Genomic DNA, 27228 nt, shown 5'->3' with positions numbered 1-27228 from the left:
TGTAGATATTCTAAGTGTTGTCCCCACACCAATATGTAGTTACATACTTTTCTAAATAAGTCCATGTAGATATTAGTGTTGTCCCCACACCAATATGTAGTTACATACTTTTCTAAATAAGTCTGTGTAGATATTAGTGTTGTCCCCACACCAATATGTAGTTACATACTTTTCTAAATAAGTCCTATGTAGATATTAGTGTTGTCCCACAATCCCAATATGTAGTTACATACTTTTCTAAATAAGTCCATGTAGATATTAGTGTTGTCCCCACACCAATATGTAGTTACATACTTTCTAAATAAGTCTATGTAGATATTAGTGTTGTCCCCACACCAATATGTAGTTACATACTTTTCTAATAAGTCCATGTAGATATTAGTGTTGTCCCCACACCAATATGTAGTTACATACTTTTCTAAATAAGTCCATGTAGATATTAGTGTTGTCCCCACACCAATATGTAGTTACATACTTTTCTAAATAAGTCCATGTAGATATTAGTGTTGTCCCCACACCAATATGTAGTTACATACTTTTCTAAATAAGTCTATGTAGATATTAGTGTTGTCCCCACACCAATATGTAGTTACATACTTTTCTAAATAAGTCTGTGTAAGATATTAGTGTTGTCCCCACACCAATATGTAGTTACATACTTTTCTAATAAGTCTATGTAGATATTAGTGTTGTCCCCACACCAATATGTAGTTACATACTTTTCTAAATAAGTCCATGTAGATATTAGTGTTGTCCCCACACCAATATGTAGTTACATACTTTTCTAAATAAGTCTGTGTAGATATTAGTGTTGTCCCCACACCAATATGTAGTTACATACTTTTCTAAATAAGTCCTATGTAGATATTAGTGTTGTCCCCACACCAATATGTAGTTACATACTTTTCTAAATAAGTCCATGTAGATATTAGTGTTGTCCCCACACCAATATGTAGTTACATACTTTTCTAAATAAGTCCATGTAGATATTAGTGTTGTCCCCACACCAATATGTAGTTACATACTTTTCTAAATAAGTCCATGTAGATATTAGTGTTGTCCCCACACCAATATGTAGTTACATACTTTTCTAAATAAGTCATGTAGATATTAGTGTTGTCCCCACACCAATATGTAGTTACATACTTTTCTAAATAAGTCCATGTAGATATTAGTGTTGTCCCCACACCAATATGTAGTTACATACTTTTCTAAATAAGTCCATGTAGATATTAGTGTTGTCCCCACACCAATATGTAGTTACATACTTTTCTAAATAAGTCCATGTAGATATTAGTGTTGTCCCCACACCAATATGTAGTTACATACTTTTCTAAATAAGTCTATGTAGATATTAGTGTTGTCCCCACACCAATATGTAGTTACATACTTTTCTAAATAAGTCCATGTAGATATTAGTGTTGTCCCCACACCAATATGTAGTTACATACTTTTCTAAATAAGTCCATGTAGATATTAGTGTTGTCCCCACACCAATATGTAGTTACATACTTTTCTAAATAAGTCCATGTAGATATTAGTGTTGTCCCCACACCAATATGTAGTTACATACTTTTCTAAATAAGTCTATGTAGATATTAGTGTTGTCCCCACACCAATATGTAGTTACATACTTTTCTAAATAAGTCTGTGTAGATATTAGTGTTGTCCCCACACCAATATGTAGTTACATACTTTTCTAAATAAGTCTATGTAGATATTAGTGTTGTCCCCACACCAATATGTAGTTACATACTTTTCTAAATAAGTCTATGTAGATATTAGTGTTGTCCCCACACCAATATGTAGTTACATACTTTTCTAAATAAGTCATGTAGATATTAGTGTTGTCCCCACACCAATATGTAGTTACATACTTTTCTAAATAAGTCCATGTAGATATTAGTGTTGTCCCCACACCAATATGTAGTTACATACTTTTCTAAATAAGTCCATGTAGATATTAGTGTTGTCCCCACACCAATATGTAGTTACATACTTTTCTAAATAAGTCTATGTAGATATTAGTGTTGTCCCCCACACCAATATGTAGTTACATACTTTTCTAAATAAGTCTATGTAGATATTAGTGTTGTCCCCACACCAATATGTAGTTACATACTTTTCTAAATAAGTCTATGTAGATATTAGTGTTGTCCCCACACCAATATGTAGTTACATACTTTTCTAAATAAGTCTATGTAGATATTAGTGTTGTCCCCACACCAATATGTAGTTACATACTTTTCTAAATAAGTCTATGTAGATATTAGTGTTGTCCCCACACCAATATGTAGTTACATACTTTTCTAAATAAGTCTTGTAGATATTAGTGTTGTCCCCACACCAATATGTAGTTACATACTTTTCTAAATAAGTCCATGTAGATATTAGTGTTGTCCCCACACCAATATGTAGTTACATACTTTTCTAAATAAGTCCATGTAGATATTAGTGTTGTCCCCACACCAATATGTAGTTACATACTTTTCTAAATAAGTCCATGTAGATATTAGTGTTGTCCCCACACCAATATGTAGTTACATACTTTTCTAAATAAGTCTATGTAGATATTAGTGTTGTCCCCACACCAATATGTAGTTACATACTTTTCTAAATAAGTCCATGTAGATATTAGTGTTGTCCCCACACCAATATGTAGTTACATACTTTTCTAAATAAGTCCATGTAGATATTAGTGTTGTCCCCACACCAATATGTAGTTACATACTTTTCTAAATAAGTCCATGTAGATATTAGTGTTGTCCCACACCAATATGTAGTTACATACTTTTCTAAATAAGTCCATGTAGATATTAGTGTTGTCCCCACACCAATATGTAGTTACATACTTTTCTAAATAAGTCCATGTAGATATTAGTGTTGTCCCCACACCAATATGTAGTTACATACTTTTCTAAATAAGTCCATGTAGATATTAGTGTTGTCCCCACACCAATATGTAGTTACATACTTTTCTAAATAAGTCCATGTAGATATTAGTGTTGTCTCCCACACCAATATGTAGTTACATACTTTTCTAAATAAGTCCATGTAGATATTAGTGTTGTCCCCACACCAATATGTAGTTACATACTTTTCTAAATAAGTCCATGTAGATATTAGTGTTGTCTCCACACCAATATGTAGTTACATACTTTTCTAAATAAGTCTATGTAGATATTAGTGTTGTCCCCACACCAATATGTAGTTACATACTTTTCTAAATAAGTCCATGTAGATATTAGTGTTGTCCCCACACCAATATGTAGTTACATACTTTTCTAAATAAGTCCATGTAGATATTAGTGTTGTCCCCACACCAATATGTAGTTACATACTTTTCTAAATAAGTCCATGTAGATATTAGTGTTGTCCCCACACCAATATGTAGTTACATACTTTTCTAAATAAGTCCTGTGTAGATATTAGTGTTGTCCCCACACCAATATGTAGTTACATACTTTTCTAAATAAGTCTATGTAGATATTAGTGTTGTCCCCACACCAATATGTAGTTACATACTTTTCTAAATAAGTCCATGTAGATATTAGTGTTGTCTCCACACCAATATGTAGTTACATACTTTTCTAAATAAGTCTATGTAGATATTAGTGTTGTCCCCACACCAATATGTAGTTACATACTTTTCTAAATAAGTCCATGTAGATATTAGTGTTGTCCCCACACCAATATGTAGTTACATACTTTTCTAAATAAGTTCTGTGTAGATATTAGTGTTGTCCCCACACCAATATGTAGTTACATACTTTTCTAAATAAGTCTATGTAGATATTAGTGTTGTCCCCACACCAATATGTAGTTACATACTTTTCTAAATAAGTCTGTGTAGATATTAGTGTTGTCCCCACACCAATATGTAGTTACATACTTTTCTAAATAAGTCTGTGTAGATATTAGTGTTGTCCCCACACCAATATGTAGTTACATACTTTTCTAAATAAGTCTATGTAGATATTAGTGTTGTCCCCACACCAATATGTAGTTACATACTTTTCTAAATAAGTCTATGTAGATATTAGTGTTGTCCCCACACCAATATGTAGTTACATACTTTTCTAAATAAGTCTATGTAGATATTAGTGTTGTCCCCACACCAATATGTAGTTACATACTTTTCTAAATAAGTCCATGTAGATATTAGTGTTGTCTCCACACCAATATGTAGTTACATACTTTTCTAAATAAGTCTATGTAGATATTAGTGTTGTCCCCACACCAATATGTAGTTACATACTTTTCTAAATAAGTCCATGTAGATATTAGTGTTGTCCCCACACCAATATGTAGTTACATACTTTTCTAAATAAGTCTGTGTAGATATTAGTGTTGTCCCCACAATTCTCAATATGTAGTTACATACTTTTCTAAATAAGTCTATGTAGATATTAGTGTTGTCTCCACACCAATATGTAGTTACATACTTTTCTAAATAAGTCTATGTAGATATTAGTGTTGTCCCCACACCAATATGTAGTTACATACTTTTCTAAATAAGTCTGTGTAGATATTAGTGTTGTCCCCACACCAATATGTAGTTACATACTTTTCTAAATAAGTCTGTGTAGATATTAGTGTTGTCCCCACACCAATATGTAGTTACATACTTTTCTAAATAAGTCTATGTAGATATTAGTGTTGTCCCCACACCAATATGTAGTTACATACTTTTCTAAATAAGTCTATGTAGATATTAGTGTTGTCCCCACACCAATATGTAGTTACATACTTTTCTAAATAAGTCTATGTAGATATTAGTGTTGTCCCCACACCAATATGTAGTTACATACTTTTCTAAATAAGTCTGTGTAGATATTAGTGTTGTCCCCACACCAATATGTAGTTACATACTTTTCTAAATAAGTCTGTGTAGATATTAGTGTTGTCCCCACACCAATATGTAGTTACATACTTTTCTAAATAAGTCTATGTAGATATTAGTGTTGTCCCCACACCAATATGTAGTTACATACTTTTCTAAATAAGTCTATGTAGATATTAGTGTTGTCCCCACACCAATATGTAGTTACATACTTTTCTAAATAAGTCTGTGTAGATATTAGTGTTGTCTCCACACCAATATGTAGTTACATACTTTTCTAAATAAGTCCATGTAGATATTAGTGTTGTCCCCACACCAATATGTAGTTACATACTTTTCTAAATAAGTCCATGTAGATATTAGTGTTGTCCCCACACCAATATGTAGTTACATACTTTTCTAAATAAGTCCATGTAGATATTAGTGTTGTCCCCACACCAATATGTAGTTACATACTTTTCTAAATAAGTCTATGTAGATATTAGTGTTGTCCCCACACCAATATGTAGTTACATACTTTTCTAAATAAGTCCATGTAGATATTAGTGTTGTCCCCACACCAATATGTAGTTACATACTTTTCTAAATAAGTCCATGTAGATATTAGTGTTGTCCCCACACCAATATGTAGTTACATACTTTTCTAAATAAGTCCATGTAGATATTAGTGTTGTCTCCACACCAATATGTAGTTACATACTTTTCTAAATAAGTCCATGTAGATATTAGTGTTGTCCCCACACCAATATGTAGTTACATACTTTTCTAAATAAGTCTATGTAGATATTAGTGTTGTCCCCCACACCAATATGTAGTTACATACTTTTCTAAATAAGTCTATGTAGATATTAGTGTTGTCCCCACACCAATATGTAGTTACATACTTTTCTAAATAAGTCCAATGTAGATATTAGTGTTGTCCCCACACCAATATGTAGTTACATACTTTTCTAAATAAGTCCATGTAGATATTAGTGTTGTCCCCACACCAATATGTAGTTACATACTTTTCTAAATAAGTCCATGTAGATATTAGTGTTGTCCCCACACCAATATGTAGTTACATACTTTTCTAAATAAGTCTATGTAGATATTAGTGTTGTCCCCACACCAATATGTAGTTACATACTTTTCTAAATAAGTCTATGTAGATATTAGTGTTGTCCCCACACCAATAAGTAGTTACATACTTTTCTAAATAAGTCTATGTAGATATTAGTGTTGTCCCCACACCAATATGTAGTTACATACTTTTCTAAATAAGTCTATGTAGATATTAGTGTTGTCCCCACACCAATATGTAGTTACATACTTTTCTAAATAAGTCTATGTAGATATTAGTGTTGTCCCCACACCAATATGTAGTTACATACTTTTCTAAATAAGTCCATGTAGATATTAGTGTTGTCCCCACACCAATATGTAGTTACATACTTTTCTAAATAAGTCTATGTAGATATTAGTGTTGTCCCCACACCAATATGTAGTTACATACTTTTCTAAATAAGTCCATGTAGATATTAGTGTTGTCCCCACACCAATATGTAGTTACATACTTTTCTAAATAAGTCTATGTAGATATTAGTGTTGTCCCCACACCAATATGTAGTTACATACTTTTCTAAATAAGTCCATGTAGATATTAGTGTTGTCCCCACACCAATATGTAGTTACATACTTTTCTAAATAAGTCTATGTAGATATTAGTGTTGTCTCCACACCAATATGTAGTTACATACTTTTCTAAATAAGTCCATGTAGATATTAGTGTTGTCCCCACACCAATATGTAGTTACATACTTTTCTAAATAAGTCTATGTAGATATTAGTGTTGTCCCCACACCAATATGTAGTTACATACTTTTCTAAATAAGTCTATGTAGATATTAGTGTTGTCCCCACACCAATATGTAGTTACATACTTTTCTAAATAAGTCTATGTAGATATTAGTGTTGTCCCCACACCAATATGTAGTTACATACTTTTCTAAATAAGTCTATGTAGATATTAGTGTTGTCCCCACACCAATATGTAGTTACATACTTTTCTAAATAAGTCCATGTAGATATTAGTGTTGTCCCCACACCAATATGTAGTTACATACTTTTCTAAATAAGTCTATGTAGATATTAGTGTTGTCCCCACACCAATATGTAGTTACATACTTTTCTAAATAAGTCCATGTAGATATTAGTGTTGTCCCCACACCAATATGTAGTTACATACTTTTCTAAATAAGTCTATGTAGATATTAGTGTTGTCTCCACACCAATATGTAGTTACATACTTTTCTAAATAAGTCCATGTAGATATTAGTGTTGTCCCCACACCAATATGTAGTTACATACTTTTCTAAATAGAGAGAAACACGGAAAATGTCATTATTGTCTTTATTGGAACAAAAAAATCTTAAGGTACATGACATATAATAAACATATGTTTCATGTACCCTAAGATGTTTGCTTCCAATAAAGACATTTTTTGTCTTTGTCTTTATTTAGAAAAGTATGGAACAACACGTTGGTAACAGTACTAAAATTGTTGTGATCCACTTCCCGGATCACATTTTCATTTCGATTTTTTGAGTCCTTTTGTATTCTTGGTTTGTTTTGGACTTTTCCGATTCCTAGTTTTTGCACTTCCTTATTTACCTGGTTACCATGGTTTCGCATTTGTTCCACCTGCTCTTGTTTTTGACTTGCACCTGTGGTCATTTATTACTTCCCTATTTAAGCCTGCCTTCTCCCTTTGTTCAGTCTTGATCCTTTGTTTGTGGTAAGCAACACTCACGAGATGTTCTTGCTCTGTGCTAAGTTCCTCCTTAGCTTCCCGTGTGCTCGGCACCTTTACTTTGGACTAGAGATGCTCAAATAGGCAATTATATCATCCGCAACCTAATCACCAAAGTCGTCATCCACCCGCCGTCCACCCGAACCAACATTTTATCAGAACCGCAACCGTCCGTTGAAATACATTAGAGGTCGGCCACCTTCATCACTCAAAGAGCTATTTAAACCCGTTTCACAGAGTAAAGAAAACAACGGGAGCCGCTAACGTACTCGCGAATATCCAATTGTGTTCATCCTGATGACAAGGATAAGGGCGTGCTGTGAAGCCATTGCCTTTGACACCTACAACAACTCCTACAAATCTTATTAGTTCAGCAACATGTTGTATGCAGCTCCCGCATTCACACGTACAAGATTGAAAGGCATGCTGGGTGATACAAAGTACACTAATGGTTGTGATATCAACAATTTTAACACTCTTACTAATATGCACCACACTGTGAAGCCACACCAAACAAGAATGACAAACACATTTCGGGAGAACATTTTCACAGTAACACAACATAAACGCAACACAACAAATACCCAGAATCCTTTGCATCCGTGAGTAAGATGAATATATTTTACACCCCCCGCGCCTCCAACCCCGCCCACCTTACCTTGCTGCTCGCGGGGTGAATAAAATAGTCAGGAAGTGTGATGGATGCAAAGGATTCTGGATATTTACCTGCTATGTGAAGACCAGTCGGATGTGAGTCCGACTGGTCTTCTTGGATCTTGGGTGGACAAAACGTGCATCAATATGCTCTTCATCCGTGAGAAAAATAATGTTGTGGGGACAACACTAGTTCCTACAGTCATTCCAAGTGCATTGAAACTGTACTCAAATATGATTTATTTCCAGGAGGAGTCTATCTTGTCAACGCTGGTGGATTTTGGCATTCGAAGTGGTAAAACTGGTAACCTGGCCATGGAGGTGGATGGTCTGACCTTTCACCCCTCACATTCTGACATCATCGCCAAACTACTCAAGGTCACCTTGGACTCAGACTAATAAATCAATCAATAAATAGTTTGTTGCCTTTGTCTCCAACTAATGATGGAGCACATTGACAGGTGGATATGTGCACTAATTGGACTGCAGCCTCGTTAGGAGAGACTTCAGCCTCCTGCAATAGTTCTGCAACACAAAGTAAAGTACATCAACTAGGATCTGTAGTCAAGTACATCAACTAGGATCTGTAGTCAAGTACATCAACTAGGATCTGTAGTCAAGTACATCAAGTAGGATCTGTAGTCAAGTACATCAAGTAGGATCTGTAGTCAAGTACATCAACTAGGATCTGTAGTCAAGTACATCAACTAGGATCTGTAGTCAAGTACATCAAGTAGGATCTGTAGTCAAGTACATCAAGTAGGATCTGTAGTCAAGTACATCAAGTAGGATCTGTAGTCAAGTACATCAACTAGGATCTGTAGTCAAGTACATCAAGTAGGATCTGTTGTTGTAGGGTGAAAGTGTTGTAGTCAGCATGTGTGATGGTATGGGGGTGTATTAGTGATTGTTGTAGGGTGAAAGTGTTCTAGGCAGCATGTGTGATGGTATGGGGGTGTATTAGTGATTGTTGTAGGGTGAAAGTGTGCTAGGCAGCATGTGTGATGGTATGGGGGTGTATTAGTGATTGTTGTAGGGTGAAAGTGTGCTAGGCAGCATGTGTGATGGTATGGGGGTGTATTAGTGATTGTTGTAGGGTGAAAGTGTTCTAGGCAGCATGTGTGATGGTATGGGGGTGTATTAGTGATTGTTGTAGGGTGAAAGTGTGCTAGGCAGCATGTGTGATGGTATGGGGGTGTATTAGTGATTGTTGTAGGGTGAAAGTGTGCTAGGCAGCATGTGTGATGGTATGGGGGTGTATTAGTGATTGTTGTAGGGTGAAAGTGTTCTAGGCAGCATGTGTGATGGTATGGGGGTGTATTAGTGATTGTTGTAGGGTGAAAGTGTGCTAGGCAGCATGTGTGATGGTATGGGGGTGTATTAGTGATTGTTGTAGGGTGAAAGTGTTCTAGGCAGCATGTGTGATGGTATGGGGGTGTATTAGTGATTGTTGTAGGGTGAAAGTGTGCTAGGCAGCATGTGTGATGGTATGGGGGTGTATTAGTGATTGTTGTAGGGTGAAAGTGTTCTAGGCAGCATGTGTGATGGTATGGGGGTGTATTAGTGATTGTTGTAGGGTGAAAGTGTGCTAGGCAGCATGTGTGATGGTATGGGGGTGTATTAGTGATTGTTGTAGGGTGAAAGTGTGCTAGGCAGCATGTGTGATGGTATGGGGGTGTATTAGTGATTGTTGTAGGGTGAAAGTGTGCTAGGCAGCATGTGTGATGGTATGGGGGTGTATTAGTGATTGTTGTAGGGTGAAAGTGTTCTAGGCAGCATGTGTGATGGTATGGGGGTGTATTAGTGATTGTTGTAGGGTGAAAGTGTGCTAGGCAGCATGTGTGATGGTATGGGGGTGTATTAGTGATTGTTGTAGGGTGAAAGTGTGCTAGGCAGCATGTGTGATGGTATGGGGGTGTATTAGTGAGTATTAGTGATTGTTGTAGGGTGAAAGTGTTCTAGACAGCATGTGTGATGGTATGGGGGTGTATTAGTGATTGTTGTAGGGTGAAAGTGTTGCTGAGGGGCAGCATGTGTGATGGTATGGGGGTGTATTAGTGATTGTTGTAGGGTGAAAGTGTTCTAGGCAGCATGTGTTGATGGTATGGGGGGTGTATTAGTGATTGTTGTAGGGTGAAAGTGTTCTAGGACAGCATGTGTGATGGTATGGGGGTGTATTAGTGATTGTTGTAGGGTGAAAGTGTTCTAGGCAGCATGTGTGATGGTATGGGGGTGTATTAGTGATTGTTGTAGGGTGAAAGTGTTCTAGGCAGCATGTGTGATGGTATGGGGGTGTATTAGTGATTGTTGTAGGGTGAAAGTGTTCTAGGCAGCATGTGTGATGGTATGGGGTGTATTAGTGATTGTTGTAGGGTGAAAGTGTTCTAGGCAGCATGTGTGATGGTATGGGGGTGTATTAGTGATTGTTGTAGGGTGAAAGTGTTCTAGGCAGCATGTGTGATGGTATGGGGGTGTATTAGTGATTGTTGTAGGGTGAAAGTGTTCTAGGCAGCATGTGTGATGGTATGGGGGTGTATTAGTGATTGTTGTAGGGTGAAAGTGTTCTAGGCAGCATGTGTGATGGTATGGGGGTGTATTAGTGATTGTTGTAGGGTGAAAGTGTTCTAGGCAGCATGTGTGATGGTATGGGGGTGTATTAGTGATTGTTGTAGGGTGAAAGTGTTCTAGGCAGCATGTGTGATGGTATGGGGGTGTATTAGTGATTGTTGTAGGGTGAAAGTGTTCTAGGCAGCATGTGTGATGGTATGGGGGTGTATTAGTGATTGTTGTAGGGTGAAAGTGTTCTAGGCAGCATGTGTGATGGTATGGGGTGTATTAGTGATTGTTGTAGGGTGAAAGTGTTCTAGGCAGCATGTGTGATGGTATGGGGGTGTATTAGTGATTGTTGTAGGGTGAAAGTGTTCTAGGCAGCATGTGTGATGGTATGGGGGTGTATTAGTGATTGTTGTAGGGTGAAAGTGTTCTAGGCAGCATGTGTGATGGTATGGGGGTGTATTAGTGATTGTTGTAGGGTGAAAGTGTTCTAGGCAGCATGTGTGATGGTATGGGGGTGTATTAGTGATTGTTGTAGGGTGAAAGTGTTCTAGGCAGCATGTGTGATGGTATGGGGGTGTATTAGTGATTGTTGTAGGGTGAAAGTGTTCTAGGCAGCATGTGTGATGGTATGGGGTGTATTAGTGATTGTTGTAGGGTGAAAGTGTTCTAGGCAGCATGTGTGATGGTATGGGGGTGTATTAGTGATTGTTGTAGGGTGAAAGTGTTCTAGGCAGCATGTGTGATGGTATGGGGGTGTATTAGTGATTGTTAGTAGGGTGAAAGTGTTCTAGGCAGCATGTGTGATGGTATGGGGGTGTATTAGTGATTGTTGTAGGGTGAAAGTGTTCTAGGCAGCATGTGTGATGGTATGGGGGTGTATTAGTGATTGTTGTAGGGTGAAAGTGTTCTAGGCAGCATGTGTGATGGTATGGGGGTGTATTAGTGATTGTTGTAGGGTGAAAGTGTTCTAGGCCAGCATGTGTGATGGTATGGGGGTGTATTAGTGATTGTTGTAGGGTGAAAGTGTTCTAGGCAGCATGTGTGATGGTATGGGGGTGTATTAGTGATTGTTGTAGGGTGAAAGTGTACTAGGCAGCATGTGTGATGGTATGGGGGTGTATTAGTGATTGTTGTAGGGTGAAAGTGTTCTAGGCAGCATGTGTGATGGTATGGGGGTGTATTAGTGATTGTTGTAGGGTGAAAGTGTTCTAGCAGCATGTGTGATGGTATGGGGGTGTATTAGTGATTGTTGTAGGGTGAAAGTGTTCTAGGCAGCATGTGTGATGGTATGGGGGTGTATTAGTGATTGTTGTAGGGTGAAAGTGTTCTAGGCAGCATGTGTGATGGTATGGGGGTGTATTAGTGATTGTTGTAGGGTGAAAGTGTTCTAGGCAGCATGTGTGATGGTATGGGGGTGTATTAGTGATTGTTGTAGGGTGAAAGTGTCCTAGGCAGCATGTGTGATGGTATGGGGGTGTATTAGTGATTGTTGTAGGGTGAAAGTGTTCTAGGCAGCATGTGTGATGGTATGGGGGTGTATTAGTGATTGTTGTAGGGTGAAAGTGTTCTAGGCAGCATGTGTGATGGTATGGGGGTGTATTAGTGATTGTTGTAGGGTGAAAGTGTTCTAGGCAGCATGTGTGATGGTATGGGGGTGTATTAGTGATTGTTGTAGGGTGAAAGTGTTCTAGGCAGCATGTGTGATGGTATGGGGGTGTATTAGTGATTGTTATAGGGTGAAAGTGTTTTAGCCAGCATGTGTGATGGTATGGGGGTGTATTAGTGATTGTTGTAGGGTGAAAGTGTTCTAGGCAGCATGTGTGATGGTATGGGGGTGTATTAGTGATTGTTATAGGGTGAAAGTGTTTTAGCCAGCATGTGTGATGTATGGGGTGTATTAGTGATTGTTGTAGGGTGAAAGTGTTCTAGGCAGCATGTGTGATGGTATGGGGGTGTATTAGTGATTGTTGTAGGGTGAAAGTGTTCTAGTCAGCATGTGTGATGGTATGGGGGTGTATTAGTGATTGTTGTAGGGTGAAAGTGTTCTAGGCAGCATGTGTGATGGTATGGGGGTGTATTAGTGATTGTTGTAGGGTGAAAGTGTTCTAGGCAGCATGTGTGATGGTATGGGGGTGTATTAGTGATTGTTGTAGGGTGAAAGTGTTCTAGGCAGCATGTGTGATGGTATGGGGGTGTATTAGTGATTGTTGTAGGGTGAAAGTGTTCTAGGCAGCATGTGTGATGGTATGGGGGTGTATTAGTGATTGTTGTAGGGTGAAAGTGTTCTAGGCAGCATGTGTGATGGTATGGGGGTGTATTAGTGATTGTTGTAGGGTGAAAGTGTTCTAGGCAGCATGTGTGATGGTATGGGGGTGTATTAGTGATTGTTGTAGGGTGAAAGTGTTCTAGGCAGCATGTGTGATGGTATGGGGGTGTATTAGTGATTGTTGTAGGGTGAAAGTGTTCTAGGCAGCATGTGTGATGGTATGGGGGTGTATTAGTGATTGTTGTAGGGTGAAAGTGTTCTAGGCAGCATGTGTGATGGTATGGGGGTGTATTAGTGATTGTTGTAGGGTGAAAGTGTTCTAGGCAGCATGTGTGATGGTATGGGGGTGTATTAGTGATTGTTGTAGGGTGAAAGTGTTCTAGGCAGCATGTGTGATGGTATGGGGGTGTATTAGTGATTGTTGTAGGGTGAAAGTGTTCTAGGCAGCATGTGTGATGGTATGGGGGTGTATTAGTGATTGTTGTAGGGTGAAAGTGTTCTAGGCAGCATGTGTGATGGTATGGGGGTGTATTAGTGATTGTTATAGGGTGAAAGTGTTCTAGCCAGCATGTGTGATGGTATGGGGGTGTATTAGTGATTGTTGTAGGGTGAAAGTGTTCTAGGCAGCATGTGTGATGGTATGGGGGTGTATTAGTGATTGTTGTAGGGTGAAAGTGTTCTAGTCAGCATGTGTGATGGTATGGGGGTGTATTAGTGATTGTTGTAGGGTGAAAGTGTTCTAGGCAGCATGTGTGATGGTATGGGGGTGTATTAGTGGCCAAGGCATGGCTAACTTACACATCTGTGAAGGCACCATTAATGCTGAAAGGTACATACAACTTTTGGAGCAACATATGTTGTTATCATGGACGCCCCTGCTTATTTCAGCAAGACAATGCCAAGCCACGTAGCTTCATAGTAAAAGAGTGCAGGTACTAGACTGGCCTGCCTGTAGTCCAGACATTGAAAATGTGTGCAGGCTAAAATATGAGGCAGGAGACTGTTGAACAAGTTAAGCTGTACATCAAGCAAGAATGGGAAAGAATTCCACTTCAAAAATGTGTCTCCTCAGTTCCCAAACCTGCACTGAGTGTTGTTCAAAGGAAAGGCCATGTAACACACTGGTAAAAATGCCTTTTTTGACAGGTGTTGCTGCCATTAAATCCTAACTTCATGATTATTTGCAAAAAAAGAAGAAAGTTTGTCAGTGTGAAGATGAAATATCTTGTCTTTGCAGTCTATTCAACTGAATATAAGTTGAAAAGGATTTGCAAATCATTGTAAACTCTCTTTCATCAATAAATCAATAGAACTGTTGAAAGCCCTTCATTGCAGCAAACAGCATCAATAGTCTGAGATCCATCAACAAGCTGTGCGTGCAGGACATGGAGGCGGAGCTCCAGCATCAACCTCACAGGATCAGTCAGGGTCTGAGACTAAATGTCTCACATTCTTCCTGAGGTGACTTTCTGCCAAAAACCTGCTGTGCTGATACTTTGTCACATGGCTCAAATGTAGTGAAAGACTCCAGTCCACAAGTCTTGATACAAGATGTTCTTCACAGCAGACAAAAGCATTTAAAGACTAGAATGTTCTGCACAAAATGAGCTGAGTTGAAATGTGATGGAGTCTCAAACAACCTGTGAGATACTTGATGTCATGTGTTATTAGTCAGGTGTTGAGATCTTGAAGGACTGGACCAAGGCCAACTTTATGCAAATCAGTTCAAGAGTTATTTACTTACAGTGGTGGTCAAAAGTGTAGATACACCTGTAAATGAAGATGATGTCATGGATGTCTGGACTTTCCAATCATTTCTTATTGTTTTGTGATGTGATGATTGGAGCACATACTTGGTACTCACTAAAATATTCATGAAGTTTGCTTCTTTTATGAATTTATTATGTCTCTACTGGAAATGTGAGCAATCAAAAGTATACGTACAGCAATGTTCATATTTGCTTACATGTCTCTTGGCAAGTTTACCTGCAATAAGACACTTTTGGTAGCCATCCACAAGCTTCTGTGCACATTTTTCACCACTAGACCAGCGGTCACCAACGCGGGCACCAGGTCGCCCGTAAGGACCAGATGAGTCGCCTGCTGGCCTGTTCTAAAAATAGCTCAAATAGCAGCACTTACCAGTGAGCTGCCTCTATTTTTTAAATTGTATTTATTTACTAGCAAGCTGGTCTCGCTTTGCTCGACATTTTTAATTCTAAGAGAGGCAAAACTCAAATAGAATTAGAAAATCCAAGAAGATATTTTAGAGACTTGGTCTTCACTTGTTTAAATAAATTCATTTATTTTTTTATTTTGCTTCTCATAACTTTCAGAAAGACAATTTTAGAGAAAAAATACAATCTTAAAAATTATTTTAGGATTTTTAAACACATATACCTTTTTACCTTTTAAATTCCTTCCTCTGCTTTCCTGACAATTTAAATCAATGTTCAAGTCTTTTTTTCTTTATTGTAAAGAATAATAAATACATTTTAATTTAATTCTCAATTTTATTTTATGTTTTTTCGATGATGAATATTTATGAAATATTTCTTCAAACTTATTATGATTACAATTCAAAAAAATATTCTGGCAAATCTAGAAAATCTGTAGAATCAAATTTAAATCTTATTTCAAAGTATTTTGAAATTCTTTAAAAAATTTTGTTCTGCAAAATCTAGAAGAAATAATTTGTCTTTGTTAGAAATATAGCTTGGTCCAATTTGTTATATATTCTAACAAAGTGCAGATTGGATTTTAACCTATTTAAAACATGTCATCAAAATTCTAAAATTAATCTTAATCAGGAAAAATGACTAATGATGTTCCATAAATAATTTTTTTATTTGTTCAAAAAGATTCGATTTAGCTAGTTTTTCTCTTCTTTTTTTCGGTTGAATTTTGAATTTTAAATAGTCGAAATTGAAGATAAACTATGTTTCAAAATTTAATTTTAATTTTTTCGTGTTTTCTCCTCTTTTAAACCGTTCAATTAAGTGTTTCTTCATCAGTTTTTCTCTACAAAAAAACCTTCTTTAAAAGGAAAAAAAATGTACGACGGAATGACGGACAGAAATACCCCTTTTTTTATATATATATAGAATTATTTATTTATATATATATTTATTTATTAAAGGTCTATTGAGCAAATTGGTTATTTCTGGCAATTTACTGAACTGTGTATCAAACTGGTAGCCCTTCCCATTAATCAGTACCCAAGAAGTAGCTCTTGGTTTAAAAAGGTTGGTGACCCTGGCACTAAAGTATTCATTAAGTACCACCATCATAACAACATTAAATACAGTAGTGTAGTAGACCTAAGTATTCATTAAGTACCACCATCATAACAACATTAAATACAGTAGTGTAGTAGACCTAAGTATTCATTAAGTACCACCATAATGACAACATTAAATACAGTAGTGTAGTAGACCTAAGTATTCATTAAGTACCACCATCATAACAACATTAAATACAGTAGTGTAGTAGACCTAAGTATTCATTAAGTACCAACCATAATGACAACATTAAATACAGTAGTGTAGTAGACCTAAGTATTCATTAAGTACCACCATCATAACAACATTAAATACAGTAGTGTAGTAGACCTAAGTATTCATTAAGTACCACCATAATGACAACATTAAATACAGTAGTGTAGTAGACCTAAGTATTCATTAAGTACGACCATGATGACAACATTAAATACAGTAGTGTAGTAGACCTAAGTATTCATTAAGTACCACCATCATAACAACATTAAATACAGTAGTGTAGTAGACCTAAGTATTCATTAAGTACCACCATAATGACAACATTAAATACAGTAGTGTAGTAGACCTAAGTATTCATTAAGTACCACCATCATAACAACATTAAATACAGTAGTGTAGTAGACCTAAGTATTCATTAAGTACCACCATAATGACAACATTAAATACAGTAGTGTAGTAGACCTAAGTATTCATTAAGTACGACCATGATGACAACATTAAATACAGTAGTGTAGTAGACCTAAGTATTCATTAAGTACCACCATCATAACAACATTAAATACAGTAGTGTAGTAGACCTAAGTATTCATTAAGTACCACCATAATGACAACATTAAATACAGTAGTGTAGTAGACCTAAGTATTCATTAAGTACCACCATCATAACAACATTAAATACAGTAGTGTAGTAGACCTAAGTATTCATTAAGTACCACCATAATGACAACATTAAATACAGTAGTGTAGTAGACCTAAGTATTCATTAAGTACGACCATGAATGACAACATTAAATACAGTAGTGTAGTAGACCTAAGTATTCATTAAGTACCACCATCATAACAACATTAAATACAGTAGTGTAGTAGACCTAAGTATTCATTAAGTACCACCATCATAACAACATTAAATACAGTAGTGTAGTAGACCTAAGTATTCATTAAGTACCACCATAATGACAACATTAAATACAGTAGTGTAGTAGACCTAAGTATTCATTAAGTACCACCATCATAACAACATTAAATACAGTAGTGTAGTAGACCTAAGTATTCATTAAGTACCACCATCATAACAACATTAAATACAGTAGTGTAGTAGACCTAAGTATTCATTAAGTACCACCATAATGACAACATTAAATACAGTAGTGTAGTAGACCTAAGTATTCATTAAGTACGACCATGATGACAACATTAAATACAGTAGTGTAGTAGACCTAAGTATTCATTAAGTACCACCATCATAACAACATTAAATACAGTAGTGTAGTAGACCTAAGTATTCATTAAGTACCACCATAATGACAACATTAAATACAGTAGTGTAGTTAGACCTAAGTATTCATTAAGTACCACCATCATAACAACATTAAATACAGTAGTGTAGTAGACCTAAGTATTCATTAAGTACCACCATAATGACAACATTAAATACAGTAGTGTAGTAGACCTAAGTATTCATTAAGTACCACCATCATAACAACATTAAATACAGTAGTGTAGTAGACCTAAGTATTCATTAAGTACCACCATAATGACAACATTAAATACAGTAGTGTAGTAGACCTAAGTATTCATTAAGTACCACCATCATAACAACATTAAATACAGTAGTGTAGTAGACCTAAGTATTCATTAAGTACCACCATAATGACAACATTAAATACAGTAGTGTAGTAGACCTAAGTATTCATTAAGTACCACCATCATAACAACATTAAATACAGTAGTGTAGTAGACCTAAGTATTCATTAAGTACCACCATAATGACAACATTAAATACAGTAGTGTAGTAGACCTAAGTATTCATTAAGTACGACCATGATGACAACATTAAATACAGTAGTGTAGTAGACCTAAGTATTCATTAAGTACCACCATCATAACAACATTAAATACAGTAGTGTAGTAGACCTAAGTATTCATTAAGTACCACCATAATGACAACATTAAATACAGTAGTGTAGTAGACCTAAGTATTCATTAAGTACCACCATCATAACAACATTAAATACAGTAGTGTAGTAGACCTAAGTATTCATTAAGTACCACCATAATGACAACATTAAATACAGTAGTGTAGTAGACCTAAGTATTCATTAAGTACGACCATGATGACAACATTAAATACAGTAGTGTAGTAGACCTAAGTATTCATTAAGTACCACCATCATAACAACATTAAATACAGTAGTGTAGTAGACCTAAGTATTCATTAAGTACCACCATAATGACAACATTAAATACAGTAGTGTAGTAGACCTAAGTATTCATTAAGTACCACCATCATAACAACATTAAATACAGTAGTGTAGTAGACCTAAGTATTCATTAAGTACCACCATAATGACAACATTAAATACAGTAGTGTAGTAGACCTAAGTATTCATTAAGTACCACCATCATAACAACATTAAATACAGTAGTGTAGTAGACCTAAGTATTCATTAAGTACCACCATAATGACAACATTAAATACAGTAGTGTAGTAGACCTAAGTATTCATTAAGTACCACCATCATAACAACATTAAATACAGTAGTGTAGTAGACCTAAGTATTCATTAAGTACCCACCATAATGACAACATTAAATACAGTAGTGTAGTAGACCTAAGTATTCATTAAGTACCACCATCATAACAACATTAAATACAGTAGTGTAGTAGACCTAAGTATTCATTAAGTACCACCATAATGACAACATTAAATACAGTAGTGTAGTAGACCTAAGTATTCATTAAGTACGACCATGATGACAACATTAAATACAGTAGTGTAGTAGACCTAAGTATTCATTAAGTACCACCATCATAACAACATTAAATACAGTAGTGTAGTAGACCTAAGTATTCATTAAGTACCACCATAATGACAACATTAAATACAGTAGTGTAGTAGACCTAAGTATTCATTAAGTACCACCATCATAACAACATTAAATACAGTAGTGTAGTAGACCTAAGTATTCATTAAGTACCACCATAATGACAACATTAAATACAGTAGTGTAGTAGACCTAAGTATTCATTAAGTACCACCATCATAACAACATTAAATACAGTAGTGTAGTAGACCTAAGTATTCATTAAGTACCACCATAATGACAACATTAAATACAGTAGTGTACGTAGACCTAAGTATTCATTAAGTACCACCATCATAACAACATTAAATACAGTAGTGTAGTAGACCTAAGTATTCATTAAGTACCACCATAATGACAACATTAAATACAGTAGTGTAGTAGACCTAAGTATTCATTAAGTACCACCATCATAACAACATTAAATACAGTAGTGTAGTAGACCTAAGTATTCATTAAGTACCACCATAATGACAACATTAATTACAGTAGTGTAGTAGACCTAAGTATTCATTAAGTACCACCATAATGACAACATTAAATACAGTAGTGTAGTAGACCTAAGTATTCATTAAGTACCACCATCATAACAACATTAAATACAGTAGTGTAGTAGACCTAAGTATTCATTAAGTACCACCATAATGACAACATTAAATACAGTAGTGTAGTAGACCTAAGTATTCATTAAGTACCACCATAACGACAACATTAAATACAGTAGTGTAGTAGACCTAAGTATTCATTAAGTACCACCATCATAACAACATTAAATACAGTAGTGTAGTAGACCTAAGTATTCATTAAGTACCACCATCATGACAACATTAAATACAGTAGTGTAGTAGACCTAAGTATTCATTAAGTACCACCATCATAACAACATTAAATACAGTAGTGTAGTAGACCTAAGTATTCATTAAGTACCACCATAATGACAACATTAAATACAGTAGTGTAGTAGACCTAAGTATTCATTAAGTACCACCATCATAACAACATTAAATACAGTAGTGTAGTAGACCTAAGTATTCATTAAGTACCACCATAATGACAACATTAAATACAGTAGTGTAGTAGACCTAAGTATTCATTAAGTACCACCATCATAACAACATTAAATACAGTAGTGTAGTAGACCTAAGTATTCATTAAGTACCACCATAATGACAACATTAAATACAGTAGTGTAGTAGACCTAAGTATTCATTAAGTACCACCATCATAACAACATTAAATACAGTAGTGTAGTAGACCTAAGTATTCATTAAGTACCACCATAATGACAACATTAAATACAGTAGTGTAGTAGACCTAAGTATTCATTAAGTACCACCATCATAACAACATTAAATACAGTAGTGTAGTAGACCTAAGTATTCATTAAGTACCACCCATAATGACAACATTAAATACAGTAGTGTAGTAGACCTAAGTATTCATTAAGTACCACCATCATAACAACATTAAATACAGTAGTGTAGTAGACCTAAGTATTCATTAAGTACCACCATCATAACAACGTTAAATACAGTAGTGTAGTAGACCTAAGTATTCATTAAGTACCACCATCATAACAACATTAAATACAGTAGTGTAGTAGACCTAAGTATTCATTAAGTACCACCATAATGACAACATTAAATACAGTAGTGTAGTAGACCTAAGTATTCATTAAGTACCACCATCATAACAACATTAAATACAGTAGTGTAGTAGACCTAAGTATTCATTAAGTACCACCATAATGACAACATTAAATACAGTAGTGTAGTAGACCTAAGTATTCATTAAGTACCACCATCATAACAACATTAAATACAGTAGTGTAGTAGACCTAAGTATTCATTAAGTACCACCATAATGACAACATTAAATACAGTAGTGTAGTAGACCTAAGTATTCATTAAGTACCACCATCATAACAACATTAAATACAGTAGTGTAGTAGACCTAAGTATTCATTAAGTACCACCATCACAACAACGTTAAATACAGTAGTGTAGTAGACCTAATTATTCATTAAGTACCACCATCATAACAACGTTAAATACAGTAGTGTAGTAGACCTAAGTATTCATTAAGGACCACCATCATAACAACATTAAATACAGTAGTGTAGTAGACCTAAGTATTCATTGAGTACCACCATCATAACAACGTTAAATACAGTAGTGTAGTAGACCTAAGTATTCATTAAGTACCACCATAACGACAACATTAAATACAGTAGTGTAGTAGACCTAAGTATTCATTAAGTACCACCATCATAACAACATTAAATACAGTAGTGTAGTAGACCTAAGTATTCATTAAGTACCACCATCATGACAACAATAAATACAGTAGTGTAGTAGACCTAAGTATTCATTAAGTACCACCATCATAACAACGTTAAATACAGTAGTGTAGTAGACCTAAGTATTCATTAAGTACCACCATAATGACAACATTAAATACAGTAGTGTAGTAGACCTAAGTATTCATTAAGTACCACCATAACGACAACATTAAATACAGTAGTGTAGTAGACCCTAAGTATTCATTAAGTACCACCATCATAACAACGTTAAATACAGTAGTGTAGTAGACCTAAGTATTCATTAAGTACCACCATAATGACAACATTAAATACAGTAGTGTAGTAGACCTAAGTATTCATTAAGTACCACCATAATGACAACATTAAATACAGTAGTGTAGTAGACCTAAGTATTCATTAAGTCCCACCATAATAACAACATTAAATACAGTAGTGTAGTAGACCTAAGTATTCATTAAGTACCACCATCATAACAACATTAAATACAGTAGTGTAGTAGACCTAAGTATTCATTAAGTACCACCATAATGACAACATTAAATACAGTAGTGTAGTAGACCTAAGTATTCATTAAGTACGACCATGATGACAACATTAAATACAGTAGTGTAGTAGACCTAAGTATTCATTAAGTACCACCATCATAACAACATTAAATACAGTAGTGTAGTAGACCTAAGTATTCATTAAGTACCACCATAATGACAACATTAAATACAGTAGTGTAGTAGACCTAAGTATTCATTAAGTACCACCATCATAACAACATTAAATACAGTAGTGTAGTAGACCTAAGTATTCATTAAGTACCACCATAATGACAACATTAAATACAGTAGTGTAGTAGACCTAAGTATTCATTAAGTACCACCATCATAACAACATTAAATACAGTAGTGTAGTAGACCTAAGTATTCATTAAGTACCACCATAATGACAACATTAAATACAGTAGTGTAGTAGACCTAAGTATTCATTAAGTACCACCATCATAACAACATTAAATACAGTAGTGTAGTAGACCTAAGTATTCATTAAGTACCACCATAATGACAACATTAAATACAGTAGTGTAGTAGACCTAAGTATTCATTAAGTACCACCATCATAACAACATTAAATACAGTAGTGTAGTAGACCTAAGTATTCATTAAGTACCACCATAATGACAACATTAAATACAGTAGTGTAGTAGACCTAAGTATTCATTAAGTACCACCATCATAACAACATTAAATACAGTAGTGTAGTAGACCTAAGTATTCATTAAGTACCACCATCATAACAACGTTAAATACAGTAGTGTAGTAGACCTAAGTATTCATTAAGTACCACCATCATAACAACATTAAATACAGTAGTGTAGTAGACCTAAGTATTCATTAAGTACCACCATAATGACAACATTAAATACAGTAGTGTAGTAGACCTAAGTATTCATTAAGTACCACCATCATAACAACATTAAATACAGTAGTGTAGTAGACCTAAGTATTCATTAAGTACCACCATAATGACAACATTAAATACAGTAGTGTAGTAGACCTAAGTATTCATTAAGTACCACCATCATAACAACATTAAATACAGTAGTGTAGTAGACCTAAGTATTCATTAAGTACCACCATAATGACAACATTAAATACAGTAGTGTAGTAGACCTAAGTATTCATTAAGTACCACCATCATAACAACATTAAATACAGTAGTGTAGTAGACCTAAGTATTCATTAAGTACCACCATCATAACAACGTTAAATACAGTAGTGTAGTAGACCTAATTATTCATTAAGTACCACCATCATAACAACGTTAAATACAGTAGTGTAGTAGACCTAAGTATTCATTAAGTACCACCATCATAACAACATTAAATACAGTAGTGTAGTAGACCTAAGTATTCATTGAGTACCACCATCATAACAACGTTAAATACAGTAGTGTAGTAGACCTAAGTATTCATTAAGTACCACCATAACGACAACATTAAATACAGTAGTGTAGTAGACCTAAGTATTCATTAAGTACCACCATCATAACAACATTAAATACAGTAGTGTAGTAGACCTAAGTATTCATTAAGTACCACCATCATGACAACAATAAATACAGTAGTGTAGTAGACCTAAGTATTCATTAAGTACCACCATCATAACAACGTTAAATACAGTAGTGTAGTAGACCTAAGTATTCATTAAGTACCACCATAATGACAACATTAAATACAGTAGTGTAGTAGACCTAAGTATTCATTAAGTACCACCATAACGACAACATTAAATACAGTAGTGTAGTAGACCTAAGTATTCATTAAGTACCACCATCATAACAACGTTAAATACAGTAGTGTAGTAGACCTAAGTATTCATTAAGTACCACCATCATAACAACGTTAAATACAGTAGTGTAGTAGACCTAAGTATTCATTAAGTACCACCATAACGACAACATTAAATACAGTAGTGTAGTAGACCTAAGTATTCATTAAGTCCCACCATAATGACAACATTAAATACAGTAGTGTAGTAGACCTAAGTATTCATTAAGTACCACCATCATAACAACATTAAATACAGTAGTGTAGTAGACCTAAGTATTCATTAAGTCCCACCATAATGACAACATTAAATACAGTAGTGTAGTAGACCTAAGTATTCATTAAGTCCCACCATAATGACAACATTAAATACAGTAGTGTAGTAGACCTAAGTATTCATTAAGTACCACCATCATAACAACATTAAATACAGTAGTGTAGTAGACCTAAGTATTCATTAAGTCCCACCATAATGACAACATTAAATACAGTAGTGTAGTAGACCTAAGTATTCATTAAGTACCACCATCATAACAACGTTAAATACAGTAGTGTAGTAGACCTAAGTATTCATTAAGTACCACCATCATAACAACATTAAATACAGTAGTGTAGTAGACCTAAGTATTCATTAAGTACCACCATAACGACAACATTAAATACAGTAGTGTAGTAGACCTAAGTATTCATTAAGTAACACCATCATAACAACGTTAAATACAGTAGTGTAGTAGACCTAAGTATTCATTAAGTACCACCATCATAACAACGTTAAATACAGTAGTGTAGTAGACCTAAGTATTCATTAAGTACCACCATCATAACAACATTAAATACAGTAGTGTAGTAGACCTAAGTATTCATTGAGTACCACCATCATAACAACGTTAAATACAGTAGTGTAGTAGACCTAAGTATTCATTAAGTACCACCATCATAACAACGTTAAATACAGTAGTGTAGTAGACCTAAGTATTCATTAAGTACCACCATAACGACAACATTAAATACAGTAGTGTAGTAGACCTAAGTATTCATTAAGTACCACCATCATAACAACATTAAATACAGTAGTGTAGTAGACCTAAGTATTCATTAAGTACCACCATCATGACAACAATAAATACAGTAGTGTAGTAGACCTAAGTATTCATTAAGTACCACCATCATAACAACGTTAAATACAGTAGTGTAGTAGACCTAAGTATTCATTAAGTACCACCATCATAACAACATTAAATACAGTAGTGTAGTAGACCTAAGTATTCATTAAGTACCACCATCATAACAACATTAAATACAGTAGTGTAGTAGACCTAAGTATTCATTAAGTACCACCATCATAACAACATTAAATACAGTAGTGTAGTAGACCTAAGTATTCATTAAGTACCACCATAATGACAACATTAAATACGGTAGTGTAGTAGACCTAAGTATTCATTAAGTACCACCATCATAACAACGTTAAATACAGTAGTGTAGTAGACCTAAGTATTCATTAAGTACCACCATCATAACAACGTTAAATACAGTAGTGTAGTAGACCTAAGTATTCATTAAGTACCACCATCATAACAACATTAAATACAGTAGTGTAGTAGACCTAAGTATTCATTGAGTACCACCATCATAACAACGTTAAATACAGTAGTGTAGTAGACCTAAGTATTCATTAAGTACCACCATCATAACAACGTTAAATACAGTAGTGTAGTAGACCTAAGTATTCATTAAGTACCACCATAACGACAACATTAAATACAGTAGTGTAGTAGACCTAAGTATTCATTAAGTACCACCATCATAACAACATTAAATACAGTAGTGTAGTAGACCTAAGTATTCATTAAGTACCACCATCATGACAACAATAAATACAGTAGTGTAGTAGACCTAAGTATTCATTAAGTACCACCATCATAACAACATTAAATACAGTAGTGTAGTAGACCTAAGTATTCATTAAGTACCACCATAACGACAACATTAAATACAGTAGTGTAGTAGACCTAAGTATTCATTAAGTACCACCATAATGACAACATTAAATACAGTAGTGTAGTAGACCTAAGTATTCATTAAGTACCACCATAACGACAACATTAAATACAGTAGTGTAGTAGACCTAAGTATTCATTAAGTACCACCATCATAACAACGTTAAATACAGTAGTGTAGTAGACCTAAGTATTCATTAAGTACCACCATAATGACAACATTAAATACAGTAGTGTAGTAGACCTAAGTATTCATTAAGTACCACCATAATGACAACATTAAATACAGTAGTGTAGTAGACCTAAGTATTCATTAAGTACCACCATAACGACAACATTAAATACAGTAGTGTAGTAGACCTAAGTATTCATTAAGTACCACCATCATAACAACATTAAATACAGTAGTGTAGTAGACCTAAGTATTTATTAAGTACCACCATAATGACAACATTAAATACAGTAGTGTAGTAGACCTAAGTATTCATTAAGTACCACCATAACGACAACATTAAATACAATAGTGTAGTAGACCTAAGTATTCATTAAGTACCACCATCATAACAACATTAAATACAGTAGTGTAGTAGACCTAAGTATTCATTAAGTACCACCATAATGACAACATTAAATACAATAGTGTAGTAGACCTAAGTATTCATTAAGTACCACCATTATAACAACATTAAATACAGTAGTGTAGTAGACCTAAGTATTCATTAAGTACCACCATAATGACAACATTAAATACAATAGTGTAGTAGACCTAAGTATTCATTAAGTACCACCATCATAACAACATTAAATACAGTAGTGTAGTAGACCTAAGTATTCATTAAGTACCACCATGATGACAACATTAAATACAATAGTGTAGTAGACCTAAGTATTCATTAAGTACGACCATGATGACAACATTAAATACAATAGTGTAGTAGACCTAAGTATTCATTAAGTACCACCATAATAGAAAGGAGATTAAAGACAATGCGTCCCAGCTACAACGGGGTTCTATTAACACTGATACGATTGTATATACGACGGATACTGCCCTCCAAAATAGTTTCTCTCGTTTTGAGGAAATAACATTAGAGGAATTGTTACAACGTGTAAATGG

At 34.9% G+C, this 27228-nt stretch overlaps 1 protein-coding gene across 1 annotated transcript in view; it reads left to right on the top strand.

Moving 5' to 3' along the window:
- LOC133542212 (D-glutamate cyclase, mitochondrial-like) overlaps nucleotides 1-27228 on the top strand; it is a 107051-nt gene that overhangs the window by 75919 nt on the left and 3904 nt on the right. The window contains exon 12 of the mRNA XM_061886108.1: nucleotides 14446-14552. Coding sequence (XP_061742092.1) covers nucleotides 14446-14552 — 107 coding nt within the window. The remainder of the gene's footprint in view (nucleotides 1-14445; nucleotides 14553-27228) is intronic.

Source organism: Nerophis ophidion, linkage group LG24, assembly GCF_033978795.1.
Source record: "Nerophis ophidion isolate RoL-2023_Sa linkage group LG24, RoL_Noph_v1.0, whole genome shotgun sequence".
Lineage (NCBI taxonomy): Eukaryota > Metazoa > Chordata > Actinopteri > Syngnathiformes > Syngnathidae > Nerophis > Nerophis ophidion.
Note: the sequence above shows the minus strand (reverse complement) of the source record. Positions and strands in the feature narration are given on the sequence as shown.